The 21061-nt window shown below is 44.4% G+C and overlaps 1 protein-coding gene across 3 annotated transcripts in view; it reads right to left on the bottom strand.

The window, feature by feature from the left end:
* Positions 1 to 16004: 16004 nt before the first annotated feature.
* The window catches only part of MYOM3 (myomesin 3), a 191574-nt gene continuing 186517 nt past the window's right edge, over positions 16005 to 21061 (bottom strand). For all 3 annotated transcript variants that reach the window (XM_040424500.1, XM_040424502.1, XM_040424501.1), the window contains exons 35-37: positions 17249 to 17271; positions 16663 to 16718; positions 16005 to 16352 (exon numbers count right to left, since the gene is read on the bottom strand). In XM_040424500.1, coding sequence (XP_040280434.1) covers positions 16068 to 16352; positions 16663 to 16718; positions 17249 to 17271 — 364 coding nt within the window. In that variant the 3' untranslated portion in view covers positions 16005 to 16067. The remainder of the gene's footprint in view (positions 16353 to 16662; positions 16719 to 17248; positions 17272 to 21061) is intronic.

Here is a 21061-nt window from a genome sequence, read left to right as displayed (position 1 = left end):
TTTGTAACTGTATTTTTTATATACTTGCATTATTCCTTCCCATGTGCATAACTTTACATTTCTCAGTGTTAAACCTCATCTGCCACTTATCTGCCCAAGCCTCCAATCTATCCAGATCCCTCTGTAGTAGTATAATTAACACTGAAGAGGACAGTATACTACTACAGAGGGATCTGGATAGATTGGAGGCTTGGGCAGATAAGTGGCAGATGAGGTTTAACACTGAGAAATGTAAAGTTATGCACATGGGAAGGAATAATGCAAGTCACCCGTACATACTAAATGGTTAAACACTCGGTAACACTGACATGGAAAAGGATCTAGGAATTTTAATAAACAGCAAACTAAGCTGCAAAAAACAGTGTCAGGCAGCGGCTGCCAAGGCCAATAAGATAATGGGTTGCATCAAAAGGGGCATAGATGCCCGTGATGAGAACATATTCCTACTACTTTACAAATCACTGGTCAGACCACACATGGAGTACTGTGTACAGTTCTGGGCTCCTGTAAACAAGGCAGACATAGCAGAGCTGGAGAGGGTCCAGAGGAGGGCAACTAAAGTAATAACTGGAATGGGGCAACTACAGTACCCTGAAAGATTATCAAAATTAGGGTTATTCACGTTAGAAAAAAGACGACTGAGGGGAGATCTAATTACTATGTATAAATATATCAGGGGGCAGTACAGAGATCTATCCCATCATCTATTTATCCCCAGGACTGTGACTGTGACGAGGGGACATCCTCTGCGTTTGGAGGAAAGAAGGTTTGTACACAAACATAGAAAAGGGTTCTTTACGGTAAGAGCAGTGAGACTATGGAACTCTCTGCCTGAGGAGGTGGTGATGGTGAGTACAATAAAGGAATTCAAGAGGGGCCTGGATGTATTTCTGGAGTGTAATAATATTACAGGCTATAGCTACTAGAGAGGGGTCGTTGATCCAGGGAGTTATTCTGATTGCCTGATTGGAGTCGGGAAGGAATTTTTTATTCCCCTAAAGTGAGGAAAATTGGCTTCTACCTCACAGGGTTTTTTTTTTGCCTTCCTCTGGATCAACTTGTAGGATGACAGGCCGAACTGGATGGACAAATGTCTTTTTTCGGCCTTATGTACTATGTTACTATGTTACTATGTTACTTAAAGCGTCATTGTTAAAGTATATATTTTTTCTGCAAATCATATTACAAGAAAAACTTTAAATGCTCATGTCTTGATGCCTTAGTTTCTTAACCACTTCCCGACCGCCCATAGGATATAAACGTCCTATGGGCGGTTGTTTATCTCTAAATGGACGTTCTAAAAGTCCATTCAGAGATCGCAGCTGCACGCTAATCGTGCAGCTGCCGAGCGGGGGGCCTGCTGTCAGTGACAGCAGGGCAACCCAGAGAGAAGGCAGGGACAGTTCCCAGGTGTCCATGCCTTCTAGATCGCTGTATACACAGCGCTTTCTGTCCCGGCCCGGTGTTCATGTGACCGCCGGGGCCGGGAATGTGCAGGAGCTGTCGGGTCTTCCACAGACCTCGATCAGCCCTGCACTGAAGCTGTACAGCACTGTATAGTGCTGTACAGCCTCTCTGGGGGATATATTTCCACTGTAACTGGGGCTACTATGTCAGCCCCAGTTACAGAAGAAATCAATAGTAAAAAAAAAAATGTGAAGTTAAATGTCCCCCAGAGGTCTTGTATGACCTTATGGGGAACGCAAAATGTAAAATAAAATAAAAATCTTAAAAATAGAAAAAATAAATAAAAATAGACATATTTGGTATTGCCGCATCCGTGACGGCTGGCTCTATAAATATATCCCATGATCTACCCCGTCCGATAAACACCATAAAAAAATAAAAATAAAACCTGTGTAAAAAAAATTCCATTTTTGTCACCTTACATCACAAAAAGTGCAACACCAAGTGATCAAAAAGGCATATGTCCCACAAAATGGTACCAATAAAACTGTCACCTCATCCCGCAAAAAATGAGCCCCTACATAAGAAAATCGCTCAAAAATTATAAAATCTATAGCTCTCAGAACATGGAGACATTAAAACATCATTTTTTGTTTCAAAAATGCTTTTATTGTGTTAAAGTGAAATAAATTTAAAAAAGTATACATATTAGGTATCACCGCGTCCGTAAAAACCTGCTCTATAAAAATATCCCATGACCTAACCCCTCACATGAACACCGTAATAAAAATAAAATAAAAACAGTGCCAAAAAAGCTATTTTTTGTCACCTAACATCACGTAAAATGCAACACCAAGCGATCAAAATGGCGGATGCCCCCAAAATAGTACCAATCAAACCGTCACCTTATTCCGCAAAAAAATTAGACCCTAACTAAGACAATCGGTCAAAAAATAAAAAGCTATGGCTCTCAGACTATGGAGACACTAAAACTTTATTTTTTGGGTTTCAAAAATGCTATTATTGTGTAAAACTTTAATAAATAAGAAAAAGTATACATATTAGTTATTTCCACGTCCGTAACAATCTGTTCTATAAAAATGTCACATGACTTAACTCCTCAGGGGAATGCTGTAAACATAAATAAATAAAAACTGTGCTAAAACAACCAATTTTTTGGTCACCTTGCCACATAAAGTGCAATAATGAATGATCAAAAAATCATATGTACCCAAAACTGGTACCATCAACTCTTCCTGCAAAAAACGAGCCCCTGCACAAGACGACTGGCAGAAAAAATAAATAAAATGGCAATCAGAAAATGGAGACACAAAAACATATATTTAAAAAAAAAATGCTTTATTATGTAAAACTGAAACAAACAAAACAAAAAAAGTAGACATATTTGATATCATTGCGTCTGTAACAACCTGCTCTATAAATATAGCACATGATCTACCCTGTCAGATGAATGTTATAAAAAAATAAAAATAAAAACAGTGCCAAAACAGCCATTTTTTGGTTACCTTGCCTCACAAAAACTTAATATAGAGCAATTAAAAATCATATGTACCCCAAAATAGTACCAATAAAACTGGCACCTTATCCTCTAGTTTTCAAAATGGGGTGAATTTTGGGGAGTTTCTACTGTAATCTAAATGGCATCTAAAAACCAGTTCAGCAAAATCTGCCTTCCAAAAACTATATGGCGCTCCTTTTCTTCTGCACCCTGCCGTGTGCCCATACATCAGTTTACAACCATATGTAAACCACAGAATCAGGGTGTGGCGAAACCAACCTCGCCACTGGGTTTTGGAGAGGCCTGTTTACCAGCCTCTTGCCTCAAGATTATGGCCCATACTAACTTTAAAGGAGAAGACAGACCGGCCGCACAGCTTAAATCTGTCTTTAGAATTGTATTTTGTTATGTGAGGGTACCCAGATAGCTAATTTTATTGTATTCGTCTATTCTGAGTGCCATTCACCTAATGATATGCACTCAGACTTGAGCTATCTGGGGATATGTTAAATGTCTGTGTGTGCTGTGAGGGTGTGACATTGTGTGTTTGGGTGGTGATTTCTGTCCTGTTGTCTCCACATGTGTATTGACGATTTCCCTTTGTCCTGAGAGATAATTGAATTGCTCCTCGGGTGTCTCCAGGGCAGAGAGGAGGAAACCATAATGCATTGTGGGGATGTGTTGTGTCTGTGTATCCTGAGTTGCTACGTATCTGTCCTGTGTCACAGTCTTCCTTCTGGTCCCCTAGGGGCGTGTCCACCAGATGGGGACCTGCATAAATACGGGCGGGTAGCCCTCAATAAAGAGTGCCTGTTTTATCCTTCATCATGTTGAGGCTGGTGTTTGGGTAACTGATCAACACTGGGGGATTGCTATACGCTGGGAGATTTGCTATACTCCCCTGGCTATAACTACTAGCTCTTTTAAGAGCTGTTCCTGCTCTCTGGTTTTAGGAGAGGTTCACCCACTGGAGCCTGGAGCCTTGTCGTAGGTCCAGGGTGGGTAGGAGACGGTGAGACCTCAACCAAGCTTCGGCGGTTCGTGGGGTCTGCAGTGCGTACGGTGCCAAGTGGAGTGCTTGGAGTCCTCGGAAAGCACTAGGAGCTTCTATCAACGGAGGTACCCGGTCGGGGTGCTAGGCGTTCCGTTACATTTGGTGGCAAGCAGTGGGATGGCGTCCTAGTGTGAGGAGAAGCAGCTCGGAGACACCGTTCGTGGAGTATATTGAGGGCAACGCTAGTATCCGTACAGCGCCCCTGGCTACAGCAGCAGGATGGAATCAACTAGTCTTCGGACAGCAATCTATGATGAGGAGGAGGAGGCAGCCGCAGACTACAGGGATGCAGACAGAAAGGAAGTCTGGTATGATGCCCTGGAAAATGCCCAGCGGCGGCGAGGTGAGAGTCTCCCCACTTATGAGCAGCAGCTACAGAAGCGTGTGGCGATGCGGATGGGTCTCTTGGGAGAGCAGCCCCTGGATGACTGGGTAACAGAGCTCCAGAGCCTGGTATGTAAGGAGCTTTGGCTAGAGGACGCTTACCAGGCCCTAAGGTGGCATGTCATTCAACATTCCCCCAGGGCAGCTGAGCATGACAAGCCAGAGGGAGAGGAGTTTTATGGTCCTGGCTTGGTATGGGAGTCCTTTGCAGAGCCTGACTTCAGGAGCCCTGCACAGTCCAGACTTCAGAACATTTTCTACGAGAGGGAGGCTAGGCTGGATTGGGAGGACCCCCACGAGGTAGAGAAAGACCTGGCTCACCTAGCAACCCTGGAGTGGGAACTGGAGCAGGACTACCGAGATCTCTTCCACTCCATTGAGAGGGCTCAGCGAGAGAGCAGAGTGTCAGACCCAGGTCCAGAGCCCTTCAGCTGGGAGGATATTGTGGAGGTGTACTGGGAGGACCCGACTGAAGTATCCCCTGCTTCAGTACCAGCTACAGAGGTAGGGGACCTCATAGACTGGTCCTGGGGGGAAACCCATATGGCAGGTGGAGATGGGCCCGAGATCTCTCCACCGGCCCTACAGGGATGCTGGGCAGTCGGCCCAGATCCCCAATGGCAGCCGGAGTTTCAGGGAGTAGGGACAGTTGGTCCTGCTCCCCAGCGGCAGTATGTTTTGCAGGGAGAGGAGAGCATCGTCTCCATTCCCCAGCGGCAGTGTACTTTGAAGGGAGAGGAGACAACCGGTCTCTCTCCCCAACCACAGGGGGACAGCACCCCTAACTCCGATGGTGCAGATGGGACCGCGGTCTCTGCACCAGGCCTACCGGGATGCTGGACGGCCGGTTCAGATTCCCCACCAACCCTGCAGGAATGCCAGGAGGAGGAGGTAAGCAATTCCTCCTCTCCACAGCCGATCTGCAACAAGGTCCTGGGGATAGGATTCCCTGACCACACCCCAGCGGAAGAGCTGGCATCTGGGCAGAGCGCAGTCGGCCTCTGCCCTCCCCTATCCTCTTCTCCAGAGACTGACTTTCCACAGGCTACCCCAGCGGAAGAGCTGGCATCTGGGCAGAGCGCAGTCGGCCTCTGCCCTCCCCTATCATCTTCTCCAGAGCCTGACTCCCCACAGGCTACCCCAGCAGAAGAGCTGGCATCTGGGCAGAGCGCAGTCAGCCTCTGCCCTCCCCTTTCCTCTTCTCCAGAGACTGACTTTCCACAGGCTACCCCAGCAGAAGAGCTGGCATCTGGGCAGAGCGCAGTCAGCCTCTGCCCTCCCCTATCCTCTTCTCCAGAGGCTGACTTTCCACAGGCTACCCCAGCGGAAGCGCTGGCATCTGGGCAGAGCGCAGTCGGCCTCTGCCCTCCCCTATCCTCTTCTCCAGAGGCTGACTTTCCACAGGCTACCCCAGCGGCAGAGCTGGCATCTGGGCAGAGCACAGTCAGCCTCTGCCCTACTCTATCCTCTTCTCCAGAGGCTGACTTTCCACAGGCTACCCCAGCGGAAGCGCTGGCATCTGGGCAGAGTGCAGTCGGCCTCTGTCCTCCCCTATCCTCTTCTTCAGAGCCGGACTTCCCACAGGCTACCCCAGTGGAAGAGCTGGCATCGGGGCAGAGCGCAGTCGGCCTCTGCCCACCAAGTACCTACAGCTCCAAGCTAGAGAGCAACAAGGAAGCAAGGAGTAGCAGATGCCCACTCAACAGCTGGGGACATACAGAACAGAGCCAGGCCCCAAGATTCAACAGGTCCCGTATTGGGTTGTGGTTGGACTGCCAGACTAACTCAGGTACTGACCGTGAGGTCAGGTATCTGATTAGTCTTCCCTGGGAGGGGGAGATGTGTGGCGAAACCAACCTCGCCACTGGGTTTTGGAGAGGCCTGTTTACCAGCCTCTTGCCTCAGGATTATGGCCCATACTAACTTTAAAGGAGAAGACAGACCGGCCGCACAGCTTAAATCTGTCTTTAGAATTGTATTTTGTTATGTGAGGGTACCCAGATAGCTAATTTTATTGTATTCGTCTATTCTGAGTGCCATTCACCTAATGATATGCACTCAGACTTGAGCTATCTGGGGATATGTTAAATGTCTGTGTGTGCTGTGAGGGTGTGACATTGTGTGTTTGGGTGGTGATTTCTGTCCTGTTGTCTCCACATGTGTATTGACGATTTCCCTTTGTCCTGAGAGATAATTGAATTGCTCCTCGGGTGTCTCCAGGGCAGAGAGGAGGAAACCATAATGCATTGTGGGGATGTGTTGTGTCTGTGTATCCTGAGTTGCTACGTATCTGTCCTGTGTCACAGTCTTCCTTCTGGTCCCCTAGGGGCGTGTCCACCAGATGGGGACCTGCATAAATACGGGCAGGTAGCCCTCAATAAAGAGTGCCTGTTTTATCCTTCATCATGTTGAGGCTGGTGTTTGGGTAACTGATCAACACTGGGGGATTGCTATACGCTGGGAGATTTGCTATACTCCCCTGGCTATAACTACTAGCTCTTTTAAGAGCTGTTCCTGCTCTCTGGTTTTAGGAGAGGTTCACCCACTGGAGCCTGGAGCCTTGTCGTAGGTCCAGGGTGGGTAGGAGACGGTGAGACCTCAACCAAGCTTCGGCGGTTCGTGGGGTCTGCAGTGCGTACGGTGCCAAGTGGAGTGCTTGGAGTCCTCGGAAAGCACTAGGAGCTTCTATCAACGGAGGTACCCGGTCGGGGTGCTAGGCGTTCCGTTACATTTGGTGGCAAGCAGTGGGATGGCGTCCTAGTGTGAGGAGAAGCAGCTCGGAGACACCGTTCGTGGAGTATATTGAGGGCAACGCTAGTATCCGTACAGCGCCCCTGGCTACAGCAGCAGGATGGAATCAACTAGTCTTCGGACAGCAATCTATGATGAGGAGGAGGAGGCAGCCGCAGACTACAGGGATGCAGACAGAAAGGAAGTCTGGTATGATGCCCTGGAAAATGCCCAGCGGCGGCGAGGTGAGAGTCTCCCCACTTATGAGCAGCAGCTACAGAAGCGTGTGGCGATGCGGATGGGTCTCTTGGGAGAGCAGCCCCTGGATGACTGGGTAACAGAGCTCCAGAGCCTGGTATGTAAGGAGCTTTGGCTAGAGGACGCTTACCAGGCCCTAAGGTGGCATGTCATTCAACATTCCCCCAGGGCAGCTGAGCATGACAAGCCAGAGGGAGAGGAGTTTTATGGTCCTGGCTTGGTATGGGAGTCCTTTGCAGAGCCTGACTTCAGGAGCCCTGCACAGTCCAGACTTCAGAACATTTTCTACGAGAGGGAGGCTAGGCTGGATTGGGAGGACCCCCACGAGGTAGAGAAAGACCTGGCTCACCTAGCAACCCTGGAGTGGGAACTGGAGCAGGACTACCGAGATCTCTTCCACTCCATTGAGAGGGCTCAGCGAGAGAGCAGAGTGTCAGACCCAGGTCCAGAGCCCTTCAGCTGGGAGGATATTGTGGAGGTGTACTGGGAGGACCCGACTGAAGTATCCCCTGCTTCAGTACCAGCTACAGAGGTAGGGGACCTCATAGACTGGTCCTGGGGGGAAACCCATATGGCAGGTGGAGATGGGCCCGAGATCTCTCCACCGGCCCTACAGGGATGCTGGGCAGTCGGCCCAGATCCCAATGGCAGCCGGAGTTTCAGGGAGTAGGGACAGTTGGTCCTGCTCCCCAGCGGCAGTATGTTTTGCAGGGAGAGGAGAGCATCGTCTCCATTCCCCAGCGGCAGTGTACTTTGAAGGGAGAGGAGACAACCGGTCTCTCTCCCCAACCACAGGGGGACAGCACCCCTAACTCCGATGGTGCAGATGGGACCGCGGTCTCTGCACCAGGCCTACCGGGATGCTGGACGGCCGGTTCAGATTCCCCACCAACCCTGCAGGAATGCCAGGAGGAGGAGGTAAGCAATTCCTCCTCTCCACAGCCGATCTGCAACAAGGTCCTGGGGATAGGATTCCCTGACCACACCCCAGCGGAAGAGCTGGCATCTGGGCAGAGCGCAGTCGGCCTCTGCCCTCCCCTATCCTCTTCTCCAGAGACTGACTTTCCACAGGCTACCCCAGCGGAAGAGCTGGCATCTGGGCAGAGCGCAGTCGGCCTCTGCCCTCCCCTATCATCTTCTCCAGAGCCTGACTCCCCACAGGCTACCCCAGCAGAAGAGCTGGCATCTGGGCAGAGCGCAGTCAGCCTCTGCCCTCCCCTTTCCTCTTCTCCAGAGACTGACTTTCCACAGGCTACCCCAGCAGAAGAGCTGGCATCTGGGCAGAGCGCAGTCAGCCTCTGCCCTCCCCTATCCTCTTCTCCAGAGGCTGACTTTCCACAGGCTACCCCAGCGGAAGCGCTGGCATCTGGGCAGAGCGCAGTCGGCCTCTGCCCTCCCCTATCCTCTTCTCCAGAGGCTGACTTTCCACAGGCTACCCCAGCGGCAGAGCTGGCATCTGGGCAGAGCACAGTCAGCCTCTGCCCTACTCTATCCTCTTCTCCAGAGGCTGACTTTCCACAGGCTACCCCAGCGGAAGCGCTGGCATCTGGGCAGAGTGCAGTCGGCCTCTGTCCTCCCCTATCCTCTTCTTCAGAGCCGGACTTCCCACAGGCTACCCCAGTGGAAGAGCTGGCATCGGGGCAGAGCGCAGTCGGCCTCTGCCCACCAAGTACCTACAGCTCCAAGCTAGAGAGCAACAAGGAAGCAAGGAGTAGCAGATGCCCACTCAACAGCTGGGGACATACAGAACAGAGCCAGGCCCCAAGATTCAACAGGTCCCGTATTGGGTTGTGGTTGGACTGCCAGACTAACTCAGGTACTGACCGTGAGGTCAGGTATCTGATTAGTCTTCCCTGGGAGGGGGAGATGTGTGGCGAAACCAACCTCGCCACTGGGTTTTGGAGAGGCCTGTTTACCAGCCTCTTGCCTCAGGATTATGGCCCATACTAACTTTAAAGGAGAAGACAGACCGGCCGCACAGCTTAAATCTGTCTTTGGAATTGTATTTTGTTATGTGAGGGTACCCAGTAAGCTAATTTTATTGTACTCGTCTATTCTGAGTGCCATTCACCTAATGATATGCACTCAGACTTGAGCTATCTGGGGATATGTTAAATGTCTGTGTGTGCTGTGGGGGTGTGACATTGTGTGTTTGGGTGGTGATTTCTGTCCTGTTGCCTCCACATGTGTATTGGCGATTTCCCTTTGTCCTGAGAGATAATTGAATTGCTCCTCGGGTGTCTCCAGGGCAGAGAGGAGGAAACCATGATGCATTGTGGGGATGTGTTGTGTCTGTGTATCCTGAGTTGCTACGTATCTGTCCTGTGTCACAGTCTTCCTTCTGGTCCCCTAGGGGCGTGTCCACCAGATGGGGACCTGCATAAATACGGGCAGGTAGCCCTCAATAAAGAGTGCCTGTTTTATCCTTCATCATGTTGAGGCTGGTGTTTGGGTAACTGATCAACACTGGGGGATTGCTATACGCTGGGAGATTTGCTATACTCCCCTGGCTATAACTACTAGCTCTTTTAAGAGCTGTTCCTGCTCTCTGGTTTTAGGAGAGGTTCACCCACTGGAGCCTGGAGCCTTGTCGTAGGTCCAGGGTGGGTAGGAGACGGTGAGACCTCAACCAAGCTTCGGCAGTTCGTGGGGTCTGCAGTGCGTACGGTGTCAAGTGGAGTGCTTGGAGTCCTCGGAAAGCACTAGGAGCAACTATCAACGGAGGTACCCGGTCGGGGTGCTAGGCGTTCCGTTACACAGGGTAAAAAATATTAAGTTTTTTTGGGCTGTTAACCCTCGATATGTTAAAGAAAAAAATAGATTAAAATTGAAAATCTGCCAAAAATGTGAAATTTAGAAATTTCATCTCCATTTTCCTTACATTTTTGTGGAACACCTAAAGGGTTAACAAAGTTTGTAAAATCAGTTTTGAGTTACTTGCTTAGACCCCAGTCTCCGTCTAGGAGAGAATTTCTAAATAGGTTGTCAGATATACTGCGCCTAGAAAAAGGTGTATATATTAAGAGAAATTGTGTAACGAAGTTTAATAAGATATGGGAAAATTGGGAGAATTATAGGATACAGTGTCCGGATTAGTCTCCCTTCCTAGATATACTGTGTTGAGGGAAGTAGCGAGGGTACTGTTTCTCTTTGCCCTTTTTTTTTTTTTTCCTCCTTTATTCCAATTAGCTTTGGATTTTTGTTGACTTAAAATGAACAGAATGACATAAGATGGGTGTAAGGTGGCCTGTTAAACTCATGAGAGAAGTACAACATATGCTGTTCTCTGGAAGTACAGATAATGTAACCGGTTGGGGGTGTCGGGCCCGTTCCATCGCTCGGGTGGGGGGGATGGGGTTTAGTTGGGTAGGGAGGGGTGGTCTTTTATTTATAAATCAAAAGAGGTGGGAAATTTGGTTTGTACAATTGGCAATGTGTTACAGTATTGTTTGATCTCATGTATGTCTATTACTATGCTGGATGTTACATATTATACTCACGCAATTAATAATGTGACTGATCATGTGATGCTTTGGTAATACCTTTATTGGTTGTTAGATGTATATTGTACGAACAATTTTCTTTCTTTTTATTTTTGCAATTTACCGAAAATTGTTAATAAAAATTATCTGATAAAAAAATTAAAATAAAGTTTTGAGTAACTTGAGGGGTGTAGTTTCTACAATGGGGTCATTTATTGGGGTTTTCCACTGTGTAAGCCTCACAAAGTGACTTCAGACCTGAACTGGGCCTTAAAAAGTGAGTTTGGGAAATTTTCTTAAACATTTTAAGAATTGCTTCTAAACTTCTAAGCCTCCTAACGTCTTAAAAAAGTTAAATGACATTTACAAAATGATGCCAACATAAAGTTGGGGAATGTTAAGTAATAAATATTTTAGGAGGTATTACTTTCTGTTTTAAAAGCAGAGAAATTCTAATTTAGAAAACAGTGAATTTTTTCAAATTTTCGTTAACATTTTGATTTTTTTTTATAAATAAAGGTAAAACATATTGACTAAAATTTACCATTAACATGAAGTACAATGTGTCCCGAGAAAACAATCTCTGAATGGCTTGGATAAGTAAAAGCGTTCCAAAGTTATTACCACATAAAGTGACACATGTCAGATTTGCAAAATTAGGCCTGGTCAGGAGGGGATAAATGGCCCGGTCTGGAAGTGGTTAAAGGGGTTTTGCCTAGTTTTCAAGTTAGATCCTATCCACAGGATAGGGGATAAATAACTGGTGGATGTCTGACTGCTGGGACCCCCACTGATCCCGATAATGGGGTACCAATCCCCTGTCTTGATGAGCATGGGCCCCACTGCTCTATTCATTCTCTATGGGACTCTTTTATAAGACCTCTTTCACACGAACAATATGGATTGTGTCAGGATCTGTTCAGGAAAAAAACTGATGGTTTTTCACGTAAGTTCAGTAAGTCTTGTCTGCGATTGCGTTCAGTGTTTCTGTTTTTTCCGTGTGGGTGCAATCAGTTTTGGATGCAATTCATGCGCGTGAAAAAAAACCTGAACAATAACAATATTCATCTCCTGGCAACCATCATTGAAAAACTCATTGCATCTGAATGCAATGCGCTTTTCACGCAAGCCCCATTCACTTCTATGGAACCAGAGCTGCATGAAAAACGCATTCTGTGATTTTTCCTGCATAAATACAGGAATGATGTGTGAAAAACGACGCTTATGTGCACATCCCCATTAAAATAAATGGGTCAGTGCGGTTGCAATGCGTTCAAATCAAGCATGTTAGAAAAATGTAAGAAGATAATATTTTAGAAACCTTAGCATTTTGTTTTCTGCTGCCTATTTTCAGAATATAACAGCAAATTGCTGTGGGTTTGCTGCAATTGTGTGATAATCTCAGCAAAAGTTGCAATATGACTGCAGTGTTTGAATGCTGTCTAAGATTTCTGTGCTGTTCTTTAAATGTGCTGTGCAGCCATTTTATGTTATATGTTTTTTTAACAAGATGTTATAAAGTAAAAAATAAGTAATACTCACCTTACTGATCTCCTAACCCCAGTCCAGCATTTTCTAGTCCCCTTCCAGACTCCGTATCCTGGTCTCCAGCAGTGACATCACATCATGGACATGTGACCACTACAGCCAGTCACTTGCTGAAGCATTGACCTGCCAACACCACTGCTGTGGCCAGTGATTTCCTGCAGCAGTCACATGTCCATGTCAAGACATCTTCCCTAGAGGCCAGGACAGATACCAGCAGAGAAACAGACTTCAGAACAAGCAGGGCTGTCATCAGGAATTTCAGAGCCCCTTAGGGGATGTTCACATGACAGACTTTACAGCAGAAAAATAATCCTTCCCTTCTCGGCGCAGTTGGCGTAGTCCTCAGCGCTGACTCCCATTGAAATGAATAGGAGGCTGAAAGTACGTGACCGCTGGCGGGTTTTCAGTGAGATTTCGGCATGACATACATAATGTGTTCACTATATTGTACATGTTATTATGATTTCTGGGACACCAAATATTTAATACTGATATTTAATAATATGTTACAAAAACACATTTATTGTAATGGTTTTTGCTCCATTATTTTTTATTTTTGTTAGTTATATGGTTAGTACAGTCAGTTGAAAAAAAATAAAAAAAAGTTTAACCAAAGAATGGGAGGGGATGTTAATTAAAGGCTATGTACATGTATAAGGCATTTTTTATGATTGCATTTTACTCATTTTTGGTTAAAAATAATTTTTTTCAATTGCTCTTTATTAAAAAAAATTGAGCTGTTCACAAAGGGTTAACTGTTTTTTTTTTTTTTTTTCAGTTACTGGTACATTCACTTTGAGCCGATCATCTAATAAATCTTCTCTCTAAACTGAGAGGTCATAAACACTTATTAAATCCACATTATTATCAGTAAGATATGGAACTGAGCTATAATTAGTCTTTAGGAAGTCAGAGAGCAGAGATAAGGAGTTCGTCAGCTCCTGGTCTGACGGAAAAGACAGAAAACCCAAAGTGTGCTACTAGAGCATCTCAGCTATGCACAGAAAGGACACTATATTTATTTTATTAAAGACCAATTTATCTCTAAATGAATACAATGCAATAATAAAAAAAATTGTCCCCAAAGGTGTACATAGCTTTTAGGCTACATTCACACGAACGTGTTGTTTTGCGGATCCGCAAAACACGGACACTGGCCCATGCCTCCACTTGTCTAAGAAAATGTGTGCTGTCCGCATCTTTTGCGATCCCATAAAAATTGATGGGTCCACACCCATTCCGCAAAATTGCGGAACGGATGCGGACTCATTCATACGGTCGTTAGCGTGGGTGTACAGGCATACTATAAAAAAGCACCAGCCTATGTAAGCGCCCTCGGTCCTGGTCACCAGAGAGGCTGGCAATTTTTCCTATAGTGTGCAAGCACAGCCACCGCTGATGGATTGTAGGGTGGTCGTAACCATGGAAGTGAGCAGCATATAATGTGATGGAAAAATAAATCCATCCAGCAAAGGAAGCAATATGGGTAATAGCAATACATTAGTAAGTGTCTTCTATTAACTTTATCTACATGATAATTGCCACTTGCTGAAGTGAGAAAACCCCTTTGAAGTTATGCAAAGTGGCATAGTACCCGCTTCCAAAACAGCCTCTGGCTTCGCTATAGACCACCCATATGTGCTGGTGACGTTACCGGGCTCACTGTAGCTGGCCAGCTAAGACCTGTCCTAGGTTAATAGTATAGCTTATATGTGTATACAGCTAAACCTGCTAATAGCCGTAATACAGTTCCTATGTTTATGTGTTAAAGACAAAAGCAGAGTTATTTACTGTGACATCATGTTTTGGATGTCATATTTCTGTTATATTTTGTGTTCACATAAGCAGAAAAAGATAATATGCCTTTAAGATTCATTTTGTAATGTAAGGTAAACTCAGTGACACAGCAGAAACAACAGAAAGCATAGTGTTAATCTGTTGTTGCTGGGCAGAAGCCTAGACCAATCACAGCCAGCTTATCACACAGCAAGAGTTTTCACCAATCACAGGCAGCCTCACACACAGCCTGTCTGGGAATTCCCCCAGCTCCTGCTGCTAGAATCATTATTTACCAGAGACAGGAGCTGAAGAGACATTCACTCCACTGAGAGCTAAGTTTTATGGGAACAAGAGGCCAATATAGGTATTTAAAACAGTTATATAATGTTCATATTGTTAGTATTGTGTTTAGAACTGTATACAGAACTAGATATATATGTGTTTACTTACAGTTCCACCAATTGAAACCATACTGAGCCATACAAGATACAATCCATACAAATTGCAAAAGCAAACTGCAATCTGCAGTAGAACTATTAGTTAGACCTCATATATACCTCTCAGAGAGATCATAAAGTGCTTAAATAACTTAAAGTGAGAGTACAGATACTCAAGAGAGAAATAGATCTACCATTTTATGTTGAATTGCAAGATTGAACAGTTGAACCACCATCTTATGCATACCGCCATTTTGTGATATCTTTTCAACACGTGTTTTGTACATGGACTATCTACTGCGGAGGTGGCAGTGTTATATATGAAGAAAAGTTGAAGTTAATAAATAAGTTATTTGAAGCATTTGGTGTGCTCTTTAAACCTACTGTTCCATAGAACGGCGCTAGAGGAATTACAGAGTAATAGACAGTCAGGTTAGACTAAAAGTCAGAGATATCAAAATTCTTCTAATGCCACAGCGCAAAAGGCACTTCATAGTGCTGCGCCTGCCATACTCAATGCTGGGTGGAAGTCTCCGCTTAGCATAGTGAAGCCGGTATGTCACCAGCACAAATCAAACACAGCCTTATGCTGCGTGATGCAAGGGATAGCATCGGAGCAAGGAAATGCTCCAATGCTCCACTCATATATAGTCAACGAATACAGAGCAGCTTATATCCAGGTTCAGCCCTGAACCCGGAGAACCCCTTTAATGTTACAAAAAAAAAATATACTGGAGCAAAAACCATTACAGTAAATGCATTTTTTGTAATGTACTATTAAAGATTACAAAACAGTCTTTGGTGAACTGCATGTGTAAAAATGGCGCCTTTTTTTGTTCATTTCAGTATTACTACTTATTTAGTATTACGTCTGTGAAGAGAACAGTAATACTATTAGTAGTTTTTTAAGAATGGAAAATCCTATCGTTACTAAAGGCTAGTTCTATAATGTAATGGTAAATTGTCTGCTTGTTATACAGATGGTCTAGGGTTCAAACTCCAAAAGAGACCTGTAAAATAACATTTATTTAATGGGGTCTACCCATATAGAGGGGAAGGGCCATATAGCACATACGCATAAGTATTTACTGCTCTGAAGTGAATATCAATCAGACTGATGAAGTCACAGATGCCAAGTGGCTGGGCCCAAGCACCCATCCACTTCCAGCCTGTAACTGCAGTACCTCCAATACTGATGGCAGTCCATAGAACAGAAGCAGTGGGCATTGGTAAAGTATTACTTCTTTTATTACGTTATAACATTCTAAGCAATTTTGAATAAATGTACTTGGCTGGACAACTCCTTAAATTTTTGTGTGTGATATAAAGACCTTACTGTCAGTAGTGTCATATAATAGGCAGAAAGGTTTCCTCATGTTAAAATAAGAACATGCCAGATACAGATATACACAGCATAATTTCTTTATTAGGAGTTAGTTTTCAGCTACATAGTTACATGCAATTGTCTTTCAGGGATTTGGAGTTTTGTCACTTGTCTCCTTAAGTTCTTCTGGTTCTTCGCCATGTTTAAAAACACTTACAGTTACTTTCCCAACCTCTGACCCATACTTATTCTTCACAGTAATGCTGTAGTGCCCAGAATCCTCAGCACAGATCTTCTCTATGGTCAAAGTTACAATTGTACCCTTCACATCCAGTTTATACCGATCTTTCAAGATCACCGGCTTCTCATTCTTTATCCAAGAGACCTCAGGAGCAGGATCTCCAGATATATGACACGTTAAACACAGGGTCTAGAATTGAGAGGGAAGGTTTTTATTCTAATGATATTTCTTGAAATTTATCATAAAATGTACTTTGTATTACTATAAGAAAACTTTAACTGGGAAAGTAAAAAAAATAAATAAAACAGTACGTATGTTATCTACGATCTATACAGTAATGAGCCTCTTGCAGAAAGTCCTAAATCCAATATGGTAAAAGAATAATATCTTAATCTGGTCATACAAATTAGATCTATGTTAATGAGTATAAGGTCTCCCAACATCTACTGCCAAGGGAGATAAAGATCAGGCAAGAAAATAAGTTTTCAGTGAGCCATACCTTGTCCACCATTATTGTTGCCAGATCAGGAAGGCCACGGACCACTTTAGCACGATCTAGAGATATGAACCACAAATTACACAGTAAATCATACATTAATTGATATCATACCAACTTGACACCAATGGATAAAAAAAAAAAAAGAAATCAATGCAAACATTTTAGTGACAATCAAGAATTATGGCGGTCATTTATTAGGTGTTATACGCCACTTTTTGGCGTATTTAGGTCACAGATTTTGTTGCAAAGGTGTTTTGCGACAAAATCTGTGACTTTTGCGAAGTGGTGGAAAAAGGAGGCATTGTGTGCATGGTGAAGAGGTCAGGCCGTCCCGTCCGTTCGGCCCATTGTGGATAGATATCAGCTGTGTATATGACGAGCTTTAGGGCTCATGCACACAGCAGAGCCCAGTGTACATAGCCTGTATGGGTCATCAGTACGGAGCCATGCGGCCTGTAAGGATATATTTTCCTCAGAAAGTAATGCTCAGCAAATACGGGCTTATTCCCATCAGGCATTGCAGTCCATTAAATTACATATATGGCCAATTAATATGGTGTAAGAATTCCATAACCTGGTTACTTACTCTTTTCAATTACAGCAACTTCCCTGAAATAAATGTAAAAAAAAAAATCTCATGAGATGTAGTAATAAAATGACAACATCTATTAAATATGAATAGAAGAACTGTAACACATTTATCATGTCAATATTGATTCTGAGTTGTTAGTAAAGTCCTTTGTGTAGATGACACCTAAAATCACTTTTCATTAAATAACTATACTAGCTTTTAACAAAATACTGATAGTAGGAGAACAGCGTGGGCTCCTTCTGTGATCTGTGGTGTGCAGCTGATGTGACAATTATGCCAAGGCTTGACGCTTTGTCTTACATATTAGCTAGCCAGAAGAACTAACTGAATCACTGCTTTCATACATGCTCCTATTTGAGACTAGGAAATCGCCCACTGTCTTAGATCTTTATGGTTCCAAACCATATTGCCTTTATTTCATTGTACTGTTTTGTTCTATGCCTAATATTGTATGCAAAAAAGTATATGTAACCAGTAGTGAGCTGTGAATATCACGTCAAGATTTTTAATTACAGGCATACTTGATACTATTAAAATTCACCTTTGATAAGACCTGACCTTAAAAGATCAGTCAAAGAATCATTCTTTCTCCATGTACAATGGCAAATTGGATTAATATAGCTTAATAAATAATTTAAGACAACCCGTCTAATATGAGAGACGTAAGTCAGATTCCAGAGACACCAGCCAAAATAATTTTTTCCCATCAGCCGCTCATTCCCCTGGAACAGCTGTTAGTAGTATTACATGCATCCGTTCAGCTGCTTCTTGATAGGTCTTTCTGCTGTGGTTCAGAGGTGGGGACCCGAACAGGAGACCCCACCGTAAAGTTCAGATCCTAAGGCTCCATTCACACGTCCGCAATTCGGACCCGTTCATTTCTATGGGGCCGCATGATGTGCGGGCCGGAACCGGAAATGCGGACCCGCACTTCCGGGTCCGCAATTCCGATCCAGAAAAAAATAGAACATGTCCTATTCTTGTCCACAATTGTGGACAAGAATAGGCATTTTCTATTAAGTGCCGGCGATGTGTGGTACGCAAAATACAGAACGCACACGGCCGGTGTCCGTGTTTTGCGGATCCACGGATCCGTGGATTTGCAAAATACACACGTATGTGTCAATGGACCCTCAGGCCGCTTTCACACAGTCAGGGTGCTTCCACATGTTGCGACTGTGCTGTGTTTCGGCTGAGGCAAAAAAATCAAACAAAAAAAAGTTATGTGAATTTTGCAACAACATACCTGAATTTGTAGTGTGTTTTCTTCCAATAAAGGGAAAACACGTGGGAAAACACACAATGACATGTAAAAAAAGGTACAGCTACACTGCAACATTTGTAACCCACAAGTAAGTTGCACAACATCTTATGTACTGTATTTCAATGGTCTGGCAATGCGACATGCTGCTACTGCAACGTGAGTCGCATAAAAAAATCCAACTTGTATGTATCCAACTTTCTTGTCGTGCGACACGTCACTGTGTAGCCCTAGCCTTGTTACTTTAATGTAAATCTATTTTGTAATTCATGTAATTTGGTTTTCCTGTGCGTTTTCCCTTTGCTGGAAGAAAATGCACCATGAATGTAGGGATGTTGTTGCAAAAAACACGTTTTCTTCTCAAAAATGCAGCACAGCCGTGATGTGTGGCAGTACCTTTATGCCTCATTTACATGTTCAGTGTTCTGATCAGTGATTTCCATTAGTGATGCCTTCACAAAGATGAGGTAAAATGGAAAGATTTGCACTTTGTGTTTTTAACCTGCACCTGATTTTGGCTTACTATCATACCAGCAGGCCCGTCTCATTTACCTTTTTCTACTCCTGTTTCAGGCGCAGCAAATGGTCTAAATGTAAGACAGCTAGGAAGCTGTCTTACATTTAAAACTAGCGCTGGATGCGGCGAAGTTATGGAGAGGGCGGCGCCTCTTCTGAACTCCGGCGGATCCTCCGCCAGCGTAGGGGTTTATTAAAACCGGCATCTAAAACGCTGGTTTTAATAAATGAGCCCTTGAGTATACGGTCGTGTGCATGTAGCCTTAGACTAGAGAGAAATATTGGGGGAGATTTATCAAACTGGTGTAAAGTAGAACTGGCTTAGTTGCCCAAAGCAACCATTGGAATTTCTGTCCTCCTTGATCAGTTTAATTTCAATCTTTTAACAAAAATTTAGAATAGATTGGTGGTTGGCTCACACAAAAATTAGTGAACAATATGAAAAGAAAGGAGTGAGCACTCACACTATCTGGACCATAGGGAATAAATGATATTTAATAATTGGTAATTAATATCAACACTCAAATCCAATAAAATTACATAAAATCGTGAATGGTACCAACATAAAATCACACTGACGAATGGTGGTTGTGCAAACCTTGCGTAATTGGTATTCAAAGTTGACACTTAACACCACATAGAGATGTATGGTAACAAAAGTCAATGATACCGCAGGCCGCGATCAGCAGCTCTAATGTCCCGGTGAAAAATTTGTATAACTCCGGATTATTAAAGTGTCCACGTGCATAGAGATGTCTCTCAATATAGTAGTCTCTCCACAAATGATCCGGTATAACCACACAGGGCTATAGATAATACGTGCACCGTTCAGGTTCCTACCTTATCCCAAGTTACACCAAACTGTTCCACGCTGGGCCGTCCTGCCACGAGCAGCGAGTGATGCCGGCTGCTTCGGCGTCTCACGTCACAGATCTCGGGTCGCTGACGTCACAATATCGCGGGAACAGAAAGTTCGGCTGGTATGGATGGTAGATCGTTGTTGGAACCTGTATTAGACTCCTGTGTCCTGGAAATGTATTAGTAAGATTCCTTATCGCATGGCCATGCAATGTATTTCATCAGAGTCCAGTGGGTTAGGTGGGCGCTTCTTCCAATCACCCCGAAACGCGTCTGGTGATTGGAAGAAGCGCCCACCTAACCCACTGGACTCTGATGAAATACATTGCATGGCCATGCGATAAGGAATCTTACTAATACATTTCCAGGACACAGGAGTCTAATACAGGTTCCAACAACGATCTACCATCCATACCAGCCGAACTTTCTGTTCCCGCGATATTGTGACGTCAGCGACCCGAGATCTGTGACGTGAGACGCCGAAGCAGCCGTCATCACTCGCTGCTCGTGGCAGGACGGCCCAGCGTGGAACAGTTTGGTGTAACTTGGGATAAGGTAGGAACCTGAACGGTGCACGTATTATCTATAGCCCTGTGTGGTTATACCGGATCATTTGTGGAGAGACTACTATATTGAGAGACATCTCTATGCACGTGGACACTTTAATAATCCGGAGTTATACGAATTTTTCACCGGGACATTAGAGCTGCTGATCGCGGCCTGCGGTATCATTGACTTTTCTTACCATACATCTCTATGTGGTGTTAAGTGTCAACTTTGAATACCAATTACGCAAGGTTTGCACAACCACCATTCGTCAGTGTGATTTTATGTTGGTACCATTCACGATTTTATGTAATTTTATTGGATTTGAGTGTTGATATTAATTACCAATTATTAAATATCATTTATTCCCTATGGTCCAGATAGTGTGAGTGCTCACTCCTTTCTTTTCATATTTTTAACAAAAATTGTCGAAGGCAGACAGCCCTTTTAAATGCGGCAATCATAAAGTCTAAACTCTAAGTAAATTCACGTGCAACACGTAAATACTTGCGATGAATTATTAATGGAAACATTTTTTTAATCAATGCAGGTATCTTAAAATGCATGCCCCTTTAATGTATAGCATTGTGATCAGGTCTCTTAAATCAGAGGACATTAACACTTAC

This window comes from Bufo bufo, chromosome 3, assembly GCF_905171765.1.
Source record: "Bufo bufo chromosome 3, aBufBuf1.1, whole genome shotgun sequence".
NCBI lineage: Eukaryota > Metazoa > Chordata > Amphibia > Anura > Bufonidae > Bufo > Bufo bufo.
This window is presented reverse-complemented; position numbering and strand designations above follow the sequence as displayed.